Raw genomic sequence first — 15199 nt, 5'->3', positions numbered from 1 at the left:
AACACTGAGGAAATCTGGAAGGAAACCTGTTAGAGGCTACACATTAACCTGTTAGATGTTCACCTTCCAACAACCCTAAATATACGGCCAGAGTTGCATCAAAGCATATTCCTGTGTCAAATTCGAGACCTTAATTCCACCCAGCATCTGTGTCGATACTTCGAAGTTGATGTTTGTAGCTGTTTTTCGTTCCGTCTGACAGAACTCGAACCAGTTTGCAGGGAGAATGAGCAACAACTCCATCATTAAGATGTCCAAAGCTAGTAGACGTGCAGTTTTAATTATAACGAAAGCCACTTCTAAAGAATATTGATTCAAAGGGGCTGCATACAAATGCACACCACACTTTCAGATTTTAATTTATAAAGGATTTTTAAAAGGATGCATTGGCTGGAAGTGGGGTCAAGGCTAGTTTGTAGATTTAGGGGACAATTACATTTTTGCAGAGGACCAGTTTGATTTAGATAGTTTATTCCTGAAATCGTCATTGAAAATTGCTTTGTATATTTACTTTGTGGTACTTTACATGTTTTGTCTTCAGGGCTATCCATACAAAAAGAACTTGATGTGGAAAGAGGCCAGAGTGGATATTCCTCCTCTGGTTAGAGGACTGGCTTGGGCTGCTTTGCTAGGCATTGAGGTACAAAACCTAAAGCAACAATTAAGCTAAATTTAAATGAGAAAAGGTGCATTGGTTCATCTGTTCTTTGTATTTTTTTGCATAGGGTGACATTCAAGCTAAGTATGACAGCACTGACAAGGATACTCCCATACCAACTGACAGACAGGTAGGCTGAAAAATAAAAGCTAACAACTGAGTCGATTTACTTTTTTTTTTTAAAAAAAAAGGTATGTTATTTCATGCTCCAGTTGTTTAATTTCATGTTTTCTTTTTCTTTGTTGTTCAGATCGAGGTGGATATCCCACGGTGCCACCAGTATGACGAGCTGCTGTCATCTCCTCAGGGTCACATCAAGTTCAGGCGTGTGTTAAAAGCCTGGGTGGTCTCCCATCCTGACCTGGTCTACTGGCAGGGTCAGTTACTCCCCCTTTTTTAAAATGTTTTTATTTATTTATTTTTTTTTTTTTATCCTGGTAACACCCATAAATGAACACTAGATGGCGATTATGCCTCGTTTTAGAAACTAAATTTTTTTTGACCACAGGTGCTTTAGTTTGACCTTTAATTTATTTGATGCACTTTCCATTTCAGGTTTGGATTCACTTTGTGCTCCATTCTTATATTTAAACTTCAATAACGAAGGTGAGGATCTCAGTCTGAGCTTTTCACCTTAGACGCACTCATCATAAATTTCATTTTAATTGGGTCTTTTAATCTTTTATTTAAGACCTCTTTTTTTTTCCCAAGGTTGACTGAACATATAACTTACACCTTTAATCATTTCAAGGATAATTGAGGGTTTTCAATAACCTACACAGACCTCCAAAAATATACAAACAGCCTCAAATTTATACACCATGTACAATATTTTGCTTAAAATTCAACATTTGTTTAAAATTCCTTCTCTAAGTTCCAGAGAAATCAGATGCCTTGTTTAGCCCCCAACTAGATCCGGTTGTAACTCTGACTCGCTATAAATTTGACTAATCTTCATTAGCAAAAGGGTAGTTCAGTTATGTTACCTCACTTTTACTCCTCCAGACGGACTTCTCGTCATTGTGACAACAAAGACTAAATCTCGATTTCAATAAAACCATTTTTTTCAAGGATCACTTTTTCTGTCCATGTGGGCAGCTGAACATATCATTTGGTCCCAAAGGTGTCTGCTTTGAAGCAGAAGCTTTTATACTTGTTGGCACCTTCATGTTGATGCTAAACCAGCTTCACTGTGAATTACAACACTGATGTTTCAGCAGTTTCTAGTGTATGATAGGGTGAACATTAGGTCAGATGGTTGAAACTTGGACATAGTTTGGTGCAACTGCTTTAATCGCTGTAAATCCCAGTTTGTTTGGTTGAACCTAAAAAACAAAAAACAAAAAAAAACCCCAGATAATTCAAATGAAAGCCCAAAATTATTTCTGACTGATGCATGTTAATGTAAATGCTAAATGTTTATTTCTACATTAAATTTGTATACATGTTCTCTCTATAGCATTAGCATATGCCTGCATGTCTGCCTTCATCCCAAAGTACCTGTACAATTTTTTCCTGAAGGACAACTCCCATGTCATCCAAGGTAAGATATTCAAGAAGAAACCTTTGTTTTGTGTCGAAGTAAAATTTCTTGTTTAAAAAGAAGAAGTCAGTCATGTTGCATTGTACATTTGTGGCGGCATCCTTTCAGTATAGTCTTCCTTTCTCAGTGCTTTTAAGCCTGTTTTATCATCTTCCACTGCAGGTTGAGCTTTAATGATTAAACGCAGTCAGAGGCTTTAAGTTTAGAAACAAATTATCATAGGCTGACAGGGTGTCAGCCTGTCACCCTAATGTTGATTGAATCTGGGCTCAGTGTTGCTTCTAAACTGTGAAAACTAATTTCAGTCTGTCTTAATGGAGTCTGCAGCTGAGCCACATCATTTAGAAATATGGAAACAAATGAAACTGCAAATGCCTGCAGAGAAATATGATAATCAATTCCTGTGTGGCTGATAAAGAGCTGCCTTGCACACCTCAGAATCTCAGTCAGGAATGAGACTGTTATTGTATCGTTCTTTGAATAGGCGCTACGTAGAGGTGTCTAATGTTTGTTTGTGGGGGAAAACTACTTTAATTCAACGTTTGAGGATCAGACGTCCAAATGGATTGTTTAGACTCCCCCGCAAAAAAGAAAATCACTATCACATTATTTTTTAAGTGCTAATTTTGCCATTTCTAACTAAAATAGTACATTGGTCATTTGTGTCCCTTTGCCATTTTTTACATTTTTTTTTGTACCCAATATTTCCAGGATTCAACTTACTTTTGTTCTGAAAGTAAAAGGTTAGGTCAGATGGTTGAAACTTGGACATAGTTTGGTGCAACTGCTTAATCACTGTAAATCCCTGTTTGTTTGGTTGAACCTAAAAAAACAAAACAAAAAGAAAACATAGATAAACGTGTACGTATAGATTTTCCATCAATACGTACACGTTACTCTGACGTTGAATTAATACAATTATACCCAAATAGTTAAAGAATTTATTTTATCTATCATAGTCTTCTATTAGGCTGTGGTTTGGTGACTCTAACAATGTCTTTTAGCAGAGGGGTTATTTTTGGCTTACATAGGAATCAGAACCATTACAGTCACATATTATCTGGATTTCTGTAGTGTCTTAAAACATCTTGATACCACCAACTTTGCATGGTTAGTTACATCTTCAATATTTTAATTATTTGACTAATGAATTGTGTAATATTATTATGCTGTAACAAATTTGCAAGGCCCATTTAGGTCAACAAACATTACTGAAGGACCAGATTTATCACAGGAAACCAGCAAAAAATAAAAAATTCTGTTCCAAGAACTGCAGGTCTTATAGCTACAAGAAGATGAATATCAGAAAGTTCCTACTCTATTGGTTAATACGAGCTACATGGATGTGGCAGGGAATCCTGGTACATGGCTTATTGAAGCTTTATTGAAGCTCTTCTGAAACACAAATTTACCTACTGAAGTTGTGTTTTTGTGAGTAACCTAGACCATACATTAAAATCATAATGTAGGTTTTAATATATGCATTAAGCCATATATTTTAATGTATGTTGTTTTTTTTTTTGCAGAAACCCTGTGCAATGTTGTAACACATTACATATTTAGCAGAAAAATACCAGAGTATTTACGTGAAGTTGTAAGCAAATAAGATGCAATTAAATTAGAAATGTATAATAATAATCATTTGTGGATGTTATATGATTATATCTGGCTGGTCATATTGACCCTTCATAATTTTTTTACTTTTTACAGTATTCAGTAGATGCACTGACTACTTACTGCAAGATTCAATATTTTTCCTAAATCTTGCAATAACCTAGCACTATATAATAAAATACTGCATGTAGCATATAGTGGTAAAATACTATACTAAATACATAAATACATTTATATAGTTTATGTGACAAAATAAATGCAAATAAGTTCAAGCATTTGTAGGATTTGCAAATTTTTTTATAGCCTGGTAAAAACCTGGTCTTTGCTCTTCTTTTTGCTTCGCACAGAAACCCTGAACCCTTGGCCATTGAGAAAGGATTGCTTTCTCGAAGTTTAACATTTTGCCCAATCGATAACATTTGGGCGTAATGTAAGCAGTACGCCAGTTCGGCACTAGGAAACTGATTGGAAATTGCCTGTACTTTTAAACAACCATCCCCTTCTGCTAAGAGAGACGTGCCAGCCCATATGAGGCAGCTGTTATTTCAACATTTGGAAGCGTGACCAACTTGGACTGAATGGCTTTGTTCACTGCCACTGCTGCTATTGCCAACTACAGGCAGACTACAAATCAAAAACTGCTGAAAATTGACCTCATCTTTCACAACTAATCCTTCTGTTCGCTGATTGGCATGGTTGAAATTCAGCCAGAGAAATCGAGCTCAATGAGAGAAATCCCAGAAGGTGCACTGAAGGGAGATGAGAATTGAGTGAAATTGCGTAGGAAGGCGACGCCTGGCTGACACTTTTATGATTATTTTCATAACTTATCAAAAGTATTTTCCTAGCAGCCATAAAACATCCATTTATTTTTCTTGGCGATTAACAATGGGACATTAATTTCCAAAGGGGTGAACTCATTCATAGCTATCAAAGCCACATTCATCGTGTGTTTTTGAGTGAATGTTATACAATAGATGTTTTTCCTGACCTTTTTGCTCTTTTGCTTTTGTTCCAGAGTACTTGACTGTTTTCTCCCAGATGATTGCCTTTCATGACCCAGAGCTAAGCAACCATCTAAATGAGATTGGCTTCATTCCAGATGTAAGTTGCACAGGATGAAAGTGTCCTGTCAGACTGATGACAACAGGCTCCGGTGCAGGACATGCTCAGATTATGTTCATCTTACACTGCAAGTTTTACTTCAATAGGAATTCAGAAGAAAATTATTCTTATTTTCTTGTTCCTTGCCGAGGGCAAAGGAACCTCCTTGGATAGCCGGGTATATCTCTTCATTGCCACCGACACTTTTTGTTCCACATCCTTCCTTCCTGAATTTGTGGTCACGGTCAAGTTCTCCCCACAGTCCACAGCTAGTAATTTATACAGCGGCTCATGTCTTCCAGGCACAGTTAATGACTGCCTTCTGCCGGACTTAGCTTATTTCTTTCACTATGGGCCAATTCCTGCTGCCCTTTGCCTTCCTCCTTACAGCTTTGCTCAGTGACAAGGTTAAAGTCTGTGCCACCTGTCCATGAATTTAGTTGTGTGCTGATGAATGTGTGTCATCTTGGCTAGTGCAGTATCAGAGCCTGCAGCTTCCTTCTGAGTTTTTGACGCTGCAGCTCTTGAGTGATGCATTTAAAACACAGAATTACTTTTGGTAATTGGATTTACTGCAATTAAATTTAGTTTCTTGTCAAATGTCCTGCATAGCCTTTGGATTGTAAGAAAACATTAAGTAAAACTACCTAATTTTCACCATATTTAAACAAAATGACTGTTTTATTTAAAACAGGAAAAAAAATCCCACAGCTTTTTAAGTAATGTAGTATTGTTGTTGTGATGGACTGGCGACCTGTCCAGAGTTCACCCCACCTCTCAGCCGTTGACCGCTGGAAATGGGCACCGGCACAACTCGCCACCCCACCATGGATGAGCGTGTAAGATATTGGATGGATGGATATCATTAATTAGATTTGAAATGTAATCTACAATGTTTAAGCATCATTTTTATTGTTATATAAATTTAAGCAAAGCTAGAAGTGCAAGCAGTTGTGAAAGTGGTCCAGTCACTCTTTAGCAACTCTATCCTTACCACTTCCTGTCTAATATACTAAGATCCCCACAATTATGTGTAATTATTTTTGCCAGATTACGAAAATCCAAAAAGATGATCTGAAAAGTAATGCTGACTTAACACCATAGGCATTAATTAGAATGACAGCTGGTCTTATTTTAGTTAGAAAAAGACTCTGCTTTTAGCTGTTCTAAATACTTGCAACCAGTTTATTTTCTTTCTTTATAAATAAGGGAAAGTAGGACCCTTCATTCAGCAGGCTCCCCATACAGCTAGAGAAAATCTCCTGTGCCACTTTTTCTGGTTACTCATGAAAAATATATTTAACCTACAGGAACGCTATGGCAGTTTAGAAAATGTAACTTTTTAAAACGTTGATATACCTTGATAGCCTGTGCCTTGGTCGGAGAAACAGTTAATCAGCCTCACAAAACAGTTACTGTTTTTCTGATGGATTTTAAGCCTTTGAAGTCCTGCCAACTTTGGCTGTGTTTCTGTTTTAGTTGTAGGTCTGGATAATGCTAAATAATCTGTGTGGATACAGCTGTCATGCACGTCAGACTATGTAATTAGACAAAAGACATTAAATCCACTTAACTTTCACTGAGCAAATACTCCATCAGCCCCTACAAAGCCAAAGAATAAATGCAAAACACTGCTTTTCAATGGGTACTACGTAGAGACACTTTGAAACAGTAGGTACTACAAGTTTTGGAGTTTTGTCATAAAAACTCACAATATTGAAGAAGACAGTTTTATTTTTACTCAAAATATGATATTTTATGGCGAAAATTTTAATTGCGAAGTGCCCTGAAATTGGATTTTCAAGTTGTAAGTCTACATTTTTGTGGCAACAACAAAGCAGACACCCAATATGTCTGCCTTGCATGAAAAAAAAGCTTAGCTAAAACTGAATAAACAACAAACTCTGTAGTTGCACTTTTCAGATTCTTAACTCATTCTTCCTTAGTGAATAGATGCTGCAGCATCTATTTATTCAGTGACACAGAAACTCATTATGGACCTTTGGTAAGTTTCCAGTGCTCTTTTTTTCAGCATGGTTAGCAATCAGATTACATATAGTCTGTGGTTTAATTCAGGCAGTTTCAATTTAGACCTATCTCCTCTCCAGAGTATACAATTTGCACCTTCTCTAATTCAATCTGGCTGAACCAGAGTTTCTGTGACTCAGGATGATACTGGGAGTGCAGTAATGCTCTGGTTCATCACTATTTCAGACACCCAGAGGTCCTTATTATTGAATAGCTACCAGCTCCTGCACAATCACAGGTCAATTACCTTTCTGAGACGAGCTATGGTTTTTCTCTAACTGATCCAACAGGCTAAATGTGTGCCCCATTGGTTTAAGGTGGAATACTGCCTCTCTGTGTGAGCAGGTGGGTTTTTTTTTTTTACGCTCGGCTGAGAATAAGAGGAAAGATGTCAGAACTGGCATAGTGACATTCATTTGTTTGCTTTCCCAGTTCTGCCTAAGAACCAAACAAATCTTGTGTTTTCAGCACATTTGTGATCTGCCTCCAAGTCTTTAAGTTGTTATTGATGTGAATGTGAAGTACAGTATTATGTGATTTTGTGAAGTCCAGATTACTAAATTCTAATAACGTCCAAATATAACTATTCTTTCCCTCTCTTTCTGTTGTTTTTTTTTTTTTTTTCCCATCACAGCTTTATGCTATTCCCTGGTTCCTCACGATGTTTACACGTAAGTTGCATTTTGTTGTTGTTCCTAGCAGATAATTGCATTTTTCAGGGCCAATTCTTCAGATGTTTTCTCTAGATGAAAAACATCTAGAGAAATATGAGATCCACTATTATATTTTATATCCACATTTAGATGTGTCCTTATTTCATTGGATTGTAATTAAATAACCTAATGTTCAAATGAACTGCATTTGATTGTCACCTTTCTACCCAACATCAAGATCTTAAACGGAAACTCTCATCCCAGACTGAGCTGTCAAAATAAAAGCAGTAAAATATATTCAATTCGATCATCCGGTTTCATGTTTGTAAACTACTACCTCTTATGTGCTTCTACTGATTCCAGTGAATAGCTCCATGTTTACATCTGTTACACTGAGAAGGTCACGTATGTTGTTTATTTCATGCTCTTATCTTTACACACTTTAAAGCATAACCTTGATCAAACCAACCTATATATATATATTTTACCAGTAAAAGTAACATAAGTAGAACAACTATTTGAACAACTTTCACGTTGAGTTTGGATGCATACGTAGAATCTGGAAATAGTGATTTCCATGAACTGACCCATCAGCCTTGGAATGGTCAGTGCAATTGCCCATATGTTCTCTGTTCTTGGTAGTATAACTCCATTTTAAATTAATCAGACACATGCTCTTACATGTGAGGATGCAGAGTTTAGTTTGTTTCCCTTTTGTCCCAAATCCTCCCACAGAGCCAGTCAGTGCCTAGTATTCAAGGTGTGCTTTTCTGACTGCTAATGTCCTCAGTCCAATATGAAACAAGGTTGGAGGCCCTGCTTCCTTTCACAAACAGACACACTACCTGTCACTCACACCCACCAGTCTATTCAGTTGACTGCTAATGTGTTGGGACCCTCTGAAGCGTTCTTTCAGCACTCAGCCCACTGCACCACTGTGGGATTCTGCCTCCATATAGACGGGAAAACTAAAAAAATAAATAAAAAATCTGAATAGCATAAACAGAAGCACCAAGTCAGGTTCATGTTTATGCATGTCAAGAGAGGAGACATGTTACATTTAGGAGCACAGAAAGTCATATGATTGAAATAATAATTGCAGAGGGACATGGTATCAGGATGTGGTTTTATTTGGCCTGAAAAGAGTTGGCTCATAATGAGAGTTCTTGTTCTAAAGCTCCTGAGCCTGCTGATGTTCTTCCAGTCATTTTTTTTTTTTTTGTAACATCGCCCACCTAAACCTTTTCCCAGCTGCCTCCTACACCAAATATGCTTCCGGGCATTGCTCAGTTTTGCCTTGTAAGCTTGTAGTTTTAATCCGCAGGGACAAATTTATTCCATACTTCTTCACTTACAGGGTAATTGTCCACCTCTGTAATTGTTTATATAGTGCAGGAACAACTAAATCTCATTAAAAAAAAAAATAAAAAAATAAAAAAAATCCAGACACTGATATGGTATTTGTGACACATTTCCCCTGTTGTATTTGTTTTTCCACCTGGCATGCAGACGTGTTTCCTCTGCACAAAATCTTCCACCTGTGGGACACGCTGCTGCTGGGAAGCTCCTCGTTCCCCTTTTGTATTGGCGTTGCCATACTGCAGCAGCTCAGGGACCGTCTATTGGCTAATGGCTTTAATGAATGCATCCTGCTCTTCTCTGACCTGCCAGGTAAGGATGTTAGCCAGTACTTTGCTCTGGTTATAAACATCGCTTTACTGTTTCTCTCTTTTCAGTTCCATTTCATAATTTTAGTATAACAAAAATACTGACCGACGGTAACCAATATCCTCACGGGGTTCCTACACAGTCTGCAAAAGTACAAAATCTGGTTGATTTGGCTAATAAGAGTGTGGGAAATCCTCCATCCATTCACCAACCCATTCATTTTGTTGAAATTTACAGCCTCATTGCTGTATTGCCATAAATTAGTTTTCCAGCTTTGCATTACTTTTTAAACTTTAGATTAAGAAGGATTGAGCTCTCTGGAAAATTGAGTGGGGAACAGTATCGACATTTCACCTGAATTATATGTGTGAACCCATATATTTCATACTCTTGGCACATTTGGGTGTAGAGTAATCTCTTAATTTTACTTACAGATGGTAATAATGTTTTGGAGCAACCCAACCAGAATCTTGACTCGAATATAATCTAATATGATTGAACGACCCTGTCTTTCAAATTGTCTTAATGTCTTCAGGTAGTTGTCTGTTTTCCTGGAAATGCTTTGCTTGAATGAAAATATTTTTTTCATATATATCAGGGGTTTGAATAATAATGGGCTTAATTGCTGTATGCCACTCTGGTTGGAATTATTTACATTCTTAAAATTAATGTTTTATGCAGTTCAAAAGAAATTCTGCCAAATGCTGAGGAAATGCATGCAAACCTCTGAATTTGAAAGCATTTAGAAGAATTCTGATGTAATGTAGACATCTGCTAAACCCAAAATTCTTACTGACCCAAAACAAGAGAAGTTTGTTCTGACTTAACTTCAAACAGATGCGTCTCTATGCAGTCGCTCTGTGTAAACTTCCAGTTTCAGCTGGGGATCGAAAGAGGTTCCCACAAGTGTTGGAACACAAAAAAAGACTGGCCAAAAAGGTTTTGTTTATTCGGTAACTTAAACTAATAAAACAAGCTTCCTCTGGGATAATGTTCATTAACAGGAAAACAGACTGATTATGAATAAAATGTGCTCTTAAGGAAAAATATCACTGGATATCTCAAGATATGGTTCGGATTATGTTCTGCTGTGGGGCTGATTCACTGGCTCTGGTGATGGATGCATTTAATTTAACGAAAGGTGAAGTCAAAAGATTGCTAATTCTATTTACAGCATTTTCCATTACCTTGTATGAGTAATAAAAAACAAAAAGCTTAAGGTGAAGGTCTGATGTTTTCAAGTCGTGCAAAAACACAAAGTACAGATACTGCAATACAGAGTGATGCTACAGGAGCAGAGGAGGAAACTTAAACCGCATCGTAAAGAGCCCTGTTGACCCAAGTTAGAGTGAACATTTTTAGAGGTGACTGGAATAGACAATAAGCATACTTCAAATAAAAGATTAGCAGAAACTGAAGAAAGCTTTCTAGTGGCAATTAAAAATGTTTAGAGGCTTTCTATAGCCAAAATACAGTTTTGTGTTTCTTGATTTGTCTACTTTTTAAAACCTATTTACCAAATTGAAGCTTCAGTTTGAGCATAATAAACTGAACTGAGTAGAATATGTTCAACTTGTAGAAAAGGTTGTTTCCTATTGAGATGTCTTGTTGCACCTCTTGTGCTTCCATTTGACTTAATTTGTAAACACCACACTGACCCAAAAGTCGTCTTCCCTCAGAAACCAGTGCAAAACCAAAGAAAGGTACAACAAGAACTAGTGTTAGCTCCTCAACCTACGCAAAAACGCAAAGTTTGACAGTTTTCTAGTTGTACTGTTACTTATGATTATCTATTTATTTTCTAGTTTGCTGTCATTGTAAAGATTTTATTTGTTTTGAAAGATGTCGTCTTTCCCCCTCCCCCCTTACTTTTAGTGTTTAGTGTCTTCTATAAACGTCTTGAGATGCTCAGTGTACACTTCATGCTGAGTGATTGCTCCACCTACTTCCTTAAAAAGCTGTGTTGCTTAGTGTAAAAAACCTGAGCATCTTTTGGGATGAAATAAGTATACAGGAAAAATGTTGCTCAGAAGTGATGCAGAAATGCTGCAAGACAAGCTTCCCCTAGTGTCCACTTTTAGTGTTGCCAAAAGTTCAGTGTTTTTCTGTCAATCTTCAACATATGTGTGGGCCAGAAGGGAGAAGGAGTCCAGGTTTTCCTTATACAGGTAAAATATGTTGGCCTGAAGCTGCAGTCAGCTTCTCTAGTGTTATTCTAAAGTGGCTGGCTCCTTCTGCCAACTGTTTTTTTTTTTTTTTTTTTTTTTTTTGGTAAATTATTGCCAGCTAACTATACCCGGATTGTTATAGCATGGTATTTTGAACTCCTCTTACACTATATTAGGAACTGATTCTGGAGTGGAAAGACTGTTTATCTAAGCCTCCAGTAAGGTTCTGGTCTGGTTTATGTTGGCAATTTTTTATACAACCTGTGACAAGCAAGGCCTGTTAAGCCTGGTGCCACCCACTTAAGCAAAATGTTTATAATCTCTAAAACAGTGAAGACGTAAGAACTTATTTTTAATACCTAAATAAGCTATGTTGGTACTGTCTGTTTTCTTAACCACAGACAATGTCCCAGACTTAGACGGAAAATATTTTTTATATGTTAAAAGTTTTGGGATATATTTTATTTCAATACAAATAGGTTTAAGCACTGTGCTAAACCTATTTGGAGATCTTTGAATAAAGATCTCCAGTCTTTATTCTGCAAGTGTTGCCATAATCAAAAAGCACAATGTTCATAGAAAAAATAGAATAGTGTGTTGGGAAAACTATTGTGCAAAAGGAAGATGATGACTTGGACAGCAAGTGCACAGCCAGCATTGATTAAAAACCAAACATCCTTTTTGTTTTTATTGAAAAGTGAAATTAACAATATGGTCTTTTTTCCAGTGGCACCTCACAAATTAATGCCCTTCTCAATATTCAGTAGGACAATATTTACTCGCAGTTCTGTTCATGTTTCCAGTGCTATTTTGTCTTTGGTGATTGACCTTTAAAGTCTGAAGGCTTCCTTGCTGTGTCACCTTGATCTTTGGCTTCCTTCACAGGTTCACTATAACATTCGAAGTGGTGCTGTGGCTGAGTCACTCTGAAACATTAATATCTTTCTAAGTCTGCCGAGGGCATAAATCATGCACTTTTGGCAATATGTTTCAAATATTTTTGCTCAGGTCTCTGAATGTGAAGGCAACCTTTGTCAAACGACGGCAATAAAATTTTACTTCATGTTTATACAAAGTCACGCGCATGCACATTTACATATACGCGGCTAGTGAATTATGCTTCATATCCTGTGATTTGTGGCCTGCACCTGTTCATTTCTGCCATTAGGCGTGGAAAATTGATGTCCTCATTGAGCTGAAGCTTCCATTCATTTTTTTTTACCGAGCCGGCACCACATGCATCACATTCACAAGTACAGGGGCCTCGTGTGTGGAGGCAGAACAACACAGCCTGCTGCTGGTTTTGGATTATAAAACAGGTCAAATAGAAGTTGTCTAGCTCACTGTGTGGCACAGATTGAAGCAGAAATACCAGAAATTGTTTTTTTGCCCACATTTTTTGTTGCTTTTTATTATGAAGGGCTATACCTGGTTGTTCAATATTTTATTTTTTTTTCCCCAAATTTAAAATAGCATCAAACAGCATCTCCCTCAGTGAGCACACCCCATTATATTTCTGTAAATATTTCATTAATTCTTTTTTTTGGGCCAACACTTAAGATGTGACACTTTTATGCAATTTAAAGTAGTCGGTGTACAGCTTGTTTATTAATGTAAGTTTCTAATCCCTTCAAAATAGTTAAGCACATATCCATTGATGTCTTAACCACTGGCAACTAAATGAAACTATTAAGTTAAATTAAAATGTCCAAATTGTGACCAATTAGCTATTTTCTCTCATAATATGCAACCCATTAGTGCTACAAGGTTTCTGGTGTGAATGGGGAGCAGGTGTGTTGTTGGTATCGGTCACACAACTTATACTGGTCACTGGAAGTTCAACACAAGAACTCTGTGGATATGTAAAAGAATAAAGATGACCCAGGCTATAAAAAGACTGCCAACAGTGTGAAACTGATCTGCAGCACAGTGGCCAAGACTGAAAGAGTTAAAGTTTTAGACACATTCCTTCTGCAACACACCTGAATCAGATAAGTGTCTTGCGAAAAGGCCTCTACCAATCTGAATGACTCCTGGGGAGGAAATTCAGCCACTTGACCTAAGTACATGCATTCAAGTATGTTGGAGAATGGATACATCTAAAAGCAGAACGGTAGCTCTCGTAGACAGGACTTGGGCACCGCTAGTGTAATTTATGAAAAAAGTTCAGTTTGTCTTTCAGTTTTATACAAGATTCTCAATCTGTGTTAAATCAGTGCAGGGATAAAGTTCCCGTTCAGTCCTCTCTATTCCAGTTTGCAGCTGTCAGATCTGTTTCAGGATAGTGATTCCTAAAGGATTCCTCACATCAGGATTCGTACACTTAACCCTCCCGCTTGGGACAACTGGAGCAGTAAATGAAGTCAGTGATAGTAATTCCCACTGACAAGTCCATTACACATGGAACCCAGTTCAATAGTTACATATTCCAATCAGGACAAGACACCTGGATTAAAAATTAGCGTTGAATGTTTCATTCTCTACATTTCCTGCAATCGTAAAATTAATGTTTGCAGTCTCTAAACTACTATAAGATTTAGGAATGCATGTATGTTTCTACTGCACATTTCTGTGTCTAGATTACATACCTGACTTTTAAACATTGAAGCATTAGTATGAGACCCTCCTCCTGGCTCTGATTGGTTGTTTCAAGTTAGCACTGGGAGAAGGCGGCGAAGCTCAATTTTGTTTTTTTCACAAATAAACTGTCTTTTGCCATAATGTCACCACATAGTAACAGGTTAAACAAATATGCAACAAAAATGTTTTAGATACTGCAGCTTGAAATATTTTAAACAAGTATACGAGTTTTTCTTCATGGAGAAGTTTTATGAGCAGCGCGCGGCTGTGAAGTTTTGCTTTCTGCTCGGGGGGGAAAAAAGCATCGGAAACCGTTCAAATGTTGAAGACCGCTTACAAGGATGACGCTATGTGTCAAGCTCAAGTTTACTCGTGGTTCACCCGCTTTAAAAATGGTGAAATGTCAATTGATGATAAACCGCTTTTTTCCCCCCCGAGCAGGAAGCAAAACTTCACAGCCGCGCGCTGCTCATAAAACTTCTCCATGAAGAAAAACGACGGCTGGACAAAACAGCTCCTCCAAGAAAATTCACTGCGGGTAGACGAAACCTTCCACATCAACGCCGCTTGGCACACTGATTGAGAAGGCGTGGTTGAACAAATAACTAGCTGCAGAATCATGTACTACGAAAACTGCGTATGCAGCAGCGTCATTCTGGAAACTTTTGGGTGCCCCCTCGTATAGCGGTGCCACTTAAAGTTTTTAGCAAGCCAGACATTTCAAGTCGACAATCGATGGCAATTGATCTCCCCTTTTGATACCCTTTCCACGTAGGGCATCAGTGTAATCTGCGGAGTTCTCTTGTGTTTATGCACTTCACCGATTCACAGTGGACAAGAGCGACTCTCTAGCCGACATGAACCTTGTGTGTACAGATAATGCACTGGCATTATTCGTGGGACATTAGTGTTTGGTTCAATGAGACACAAGCACAGAGCTGATGATCTCCAGCTATTGATTGACAGCTCTTAGAAATCAGCCAGGGGTTGCAGAAATTGTGTACAAACACAACATTCAGTTCAAAGTGACAGTATATATTGCTTGAATCTAATAATAAACCCATCTGTCTTTGAAGACGTATAACATATAATCGTATGGCAACGCTGTTCATGTGACAAATATGACTAGCATGTTTAACTCACCCTATGAAATGAAATGAAATGAAATGAAATGAAATGAAAT

General features: G+C 37.5%; 1 protein-coding gene across 1 annotated transcript in view; it reads left to right on the top strand.

Annotated features, from left to right (window-relative positions):
- tbck (TBC1 domain containing kinase) overlaps positions 1–15199 on the top strand; it is a 41198-nt gene that overhangs the window by 7165 nt on the left and 18834 nt on the right. The window contains exons 15-22 of the mRNA XM_015039624.1: positions 542–640; positions 726–788; positions 909–1035; positions 1214–1264; positions 2118–2201; positions 4834–4919; positions 7582–7618; positions 9110–9271. Coding sequence (XP_014895110.1) covers positions 542–640; positions 726–788; positions 909–1035; positions 1214–1264; positions 2118–2201; positions 4834–4919; positions 7582–7618; positions 9110–9271 — 709 coding nt within the window. The remainder of the gene's footprint in view (positions 1–541; positions 641–725; positions 789–908; positions 1036–1213; positions 1265–2117; positions 2202–4833; positions 4920–7581; positions 7619–9109; positions 9272–15199) is intronic.

The sequence above is a fragment of the Poecilia latipinna genome, unplaced genomic scaffold (assembly GCF_001443285.1).
Source record: "Poecilia latipinna isolate Pla-1442-1.1 unplaced genomic scaffold, P_latipinna-1.0 Scaffold478, whole genome shotgun sequence".
Taxonomy (NCBI): Eukaryota; Metazoa; Chordata; class Actinopteri; order Cyprinodontiformes; family Poeciliidae; genus Poecilia; species Poecilia latipinna.
The sequence above is the reverse complement of the archived record's forward strand: the minus strand, read 5'-3'. Positions and strand labels throughout refer to the sequence as shown.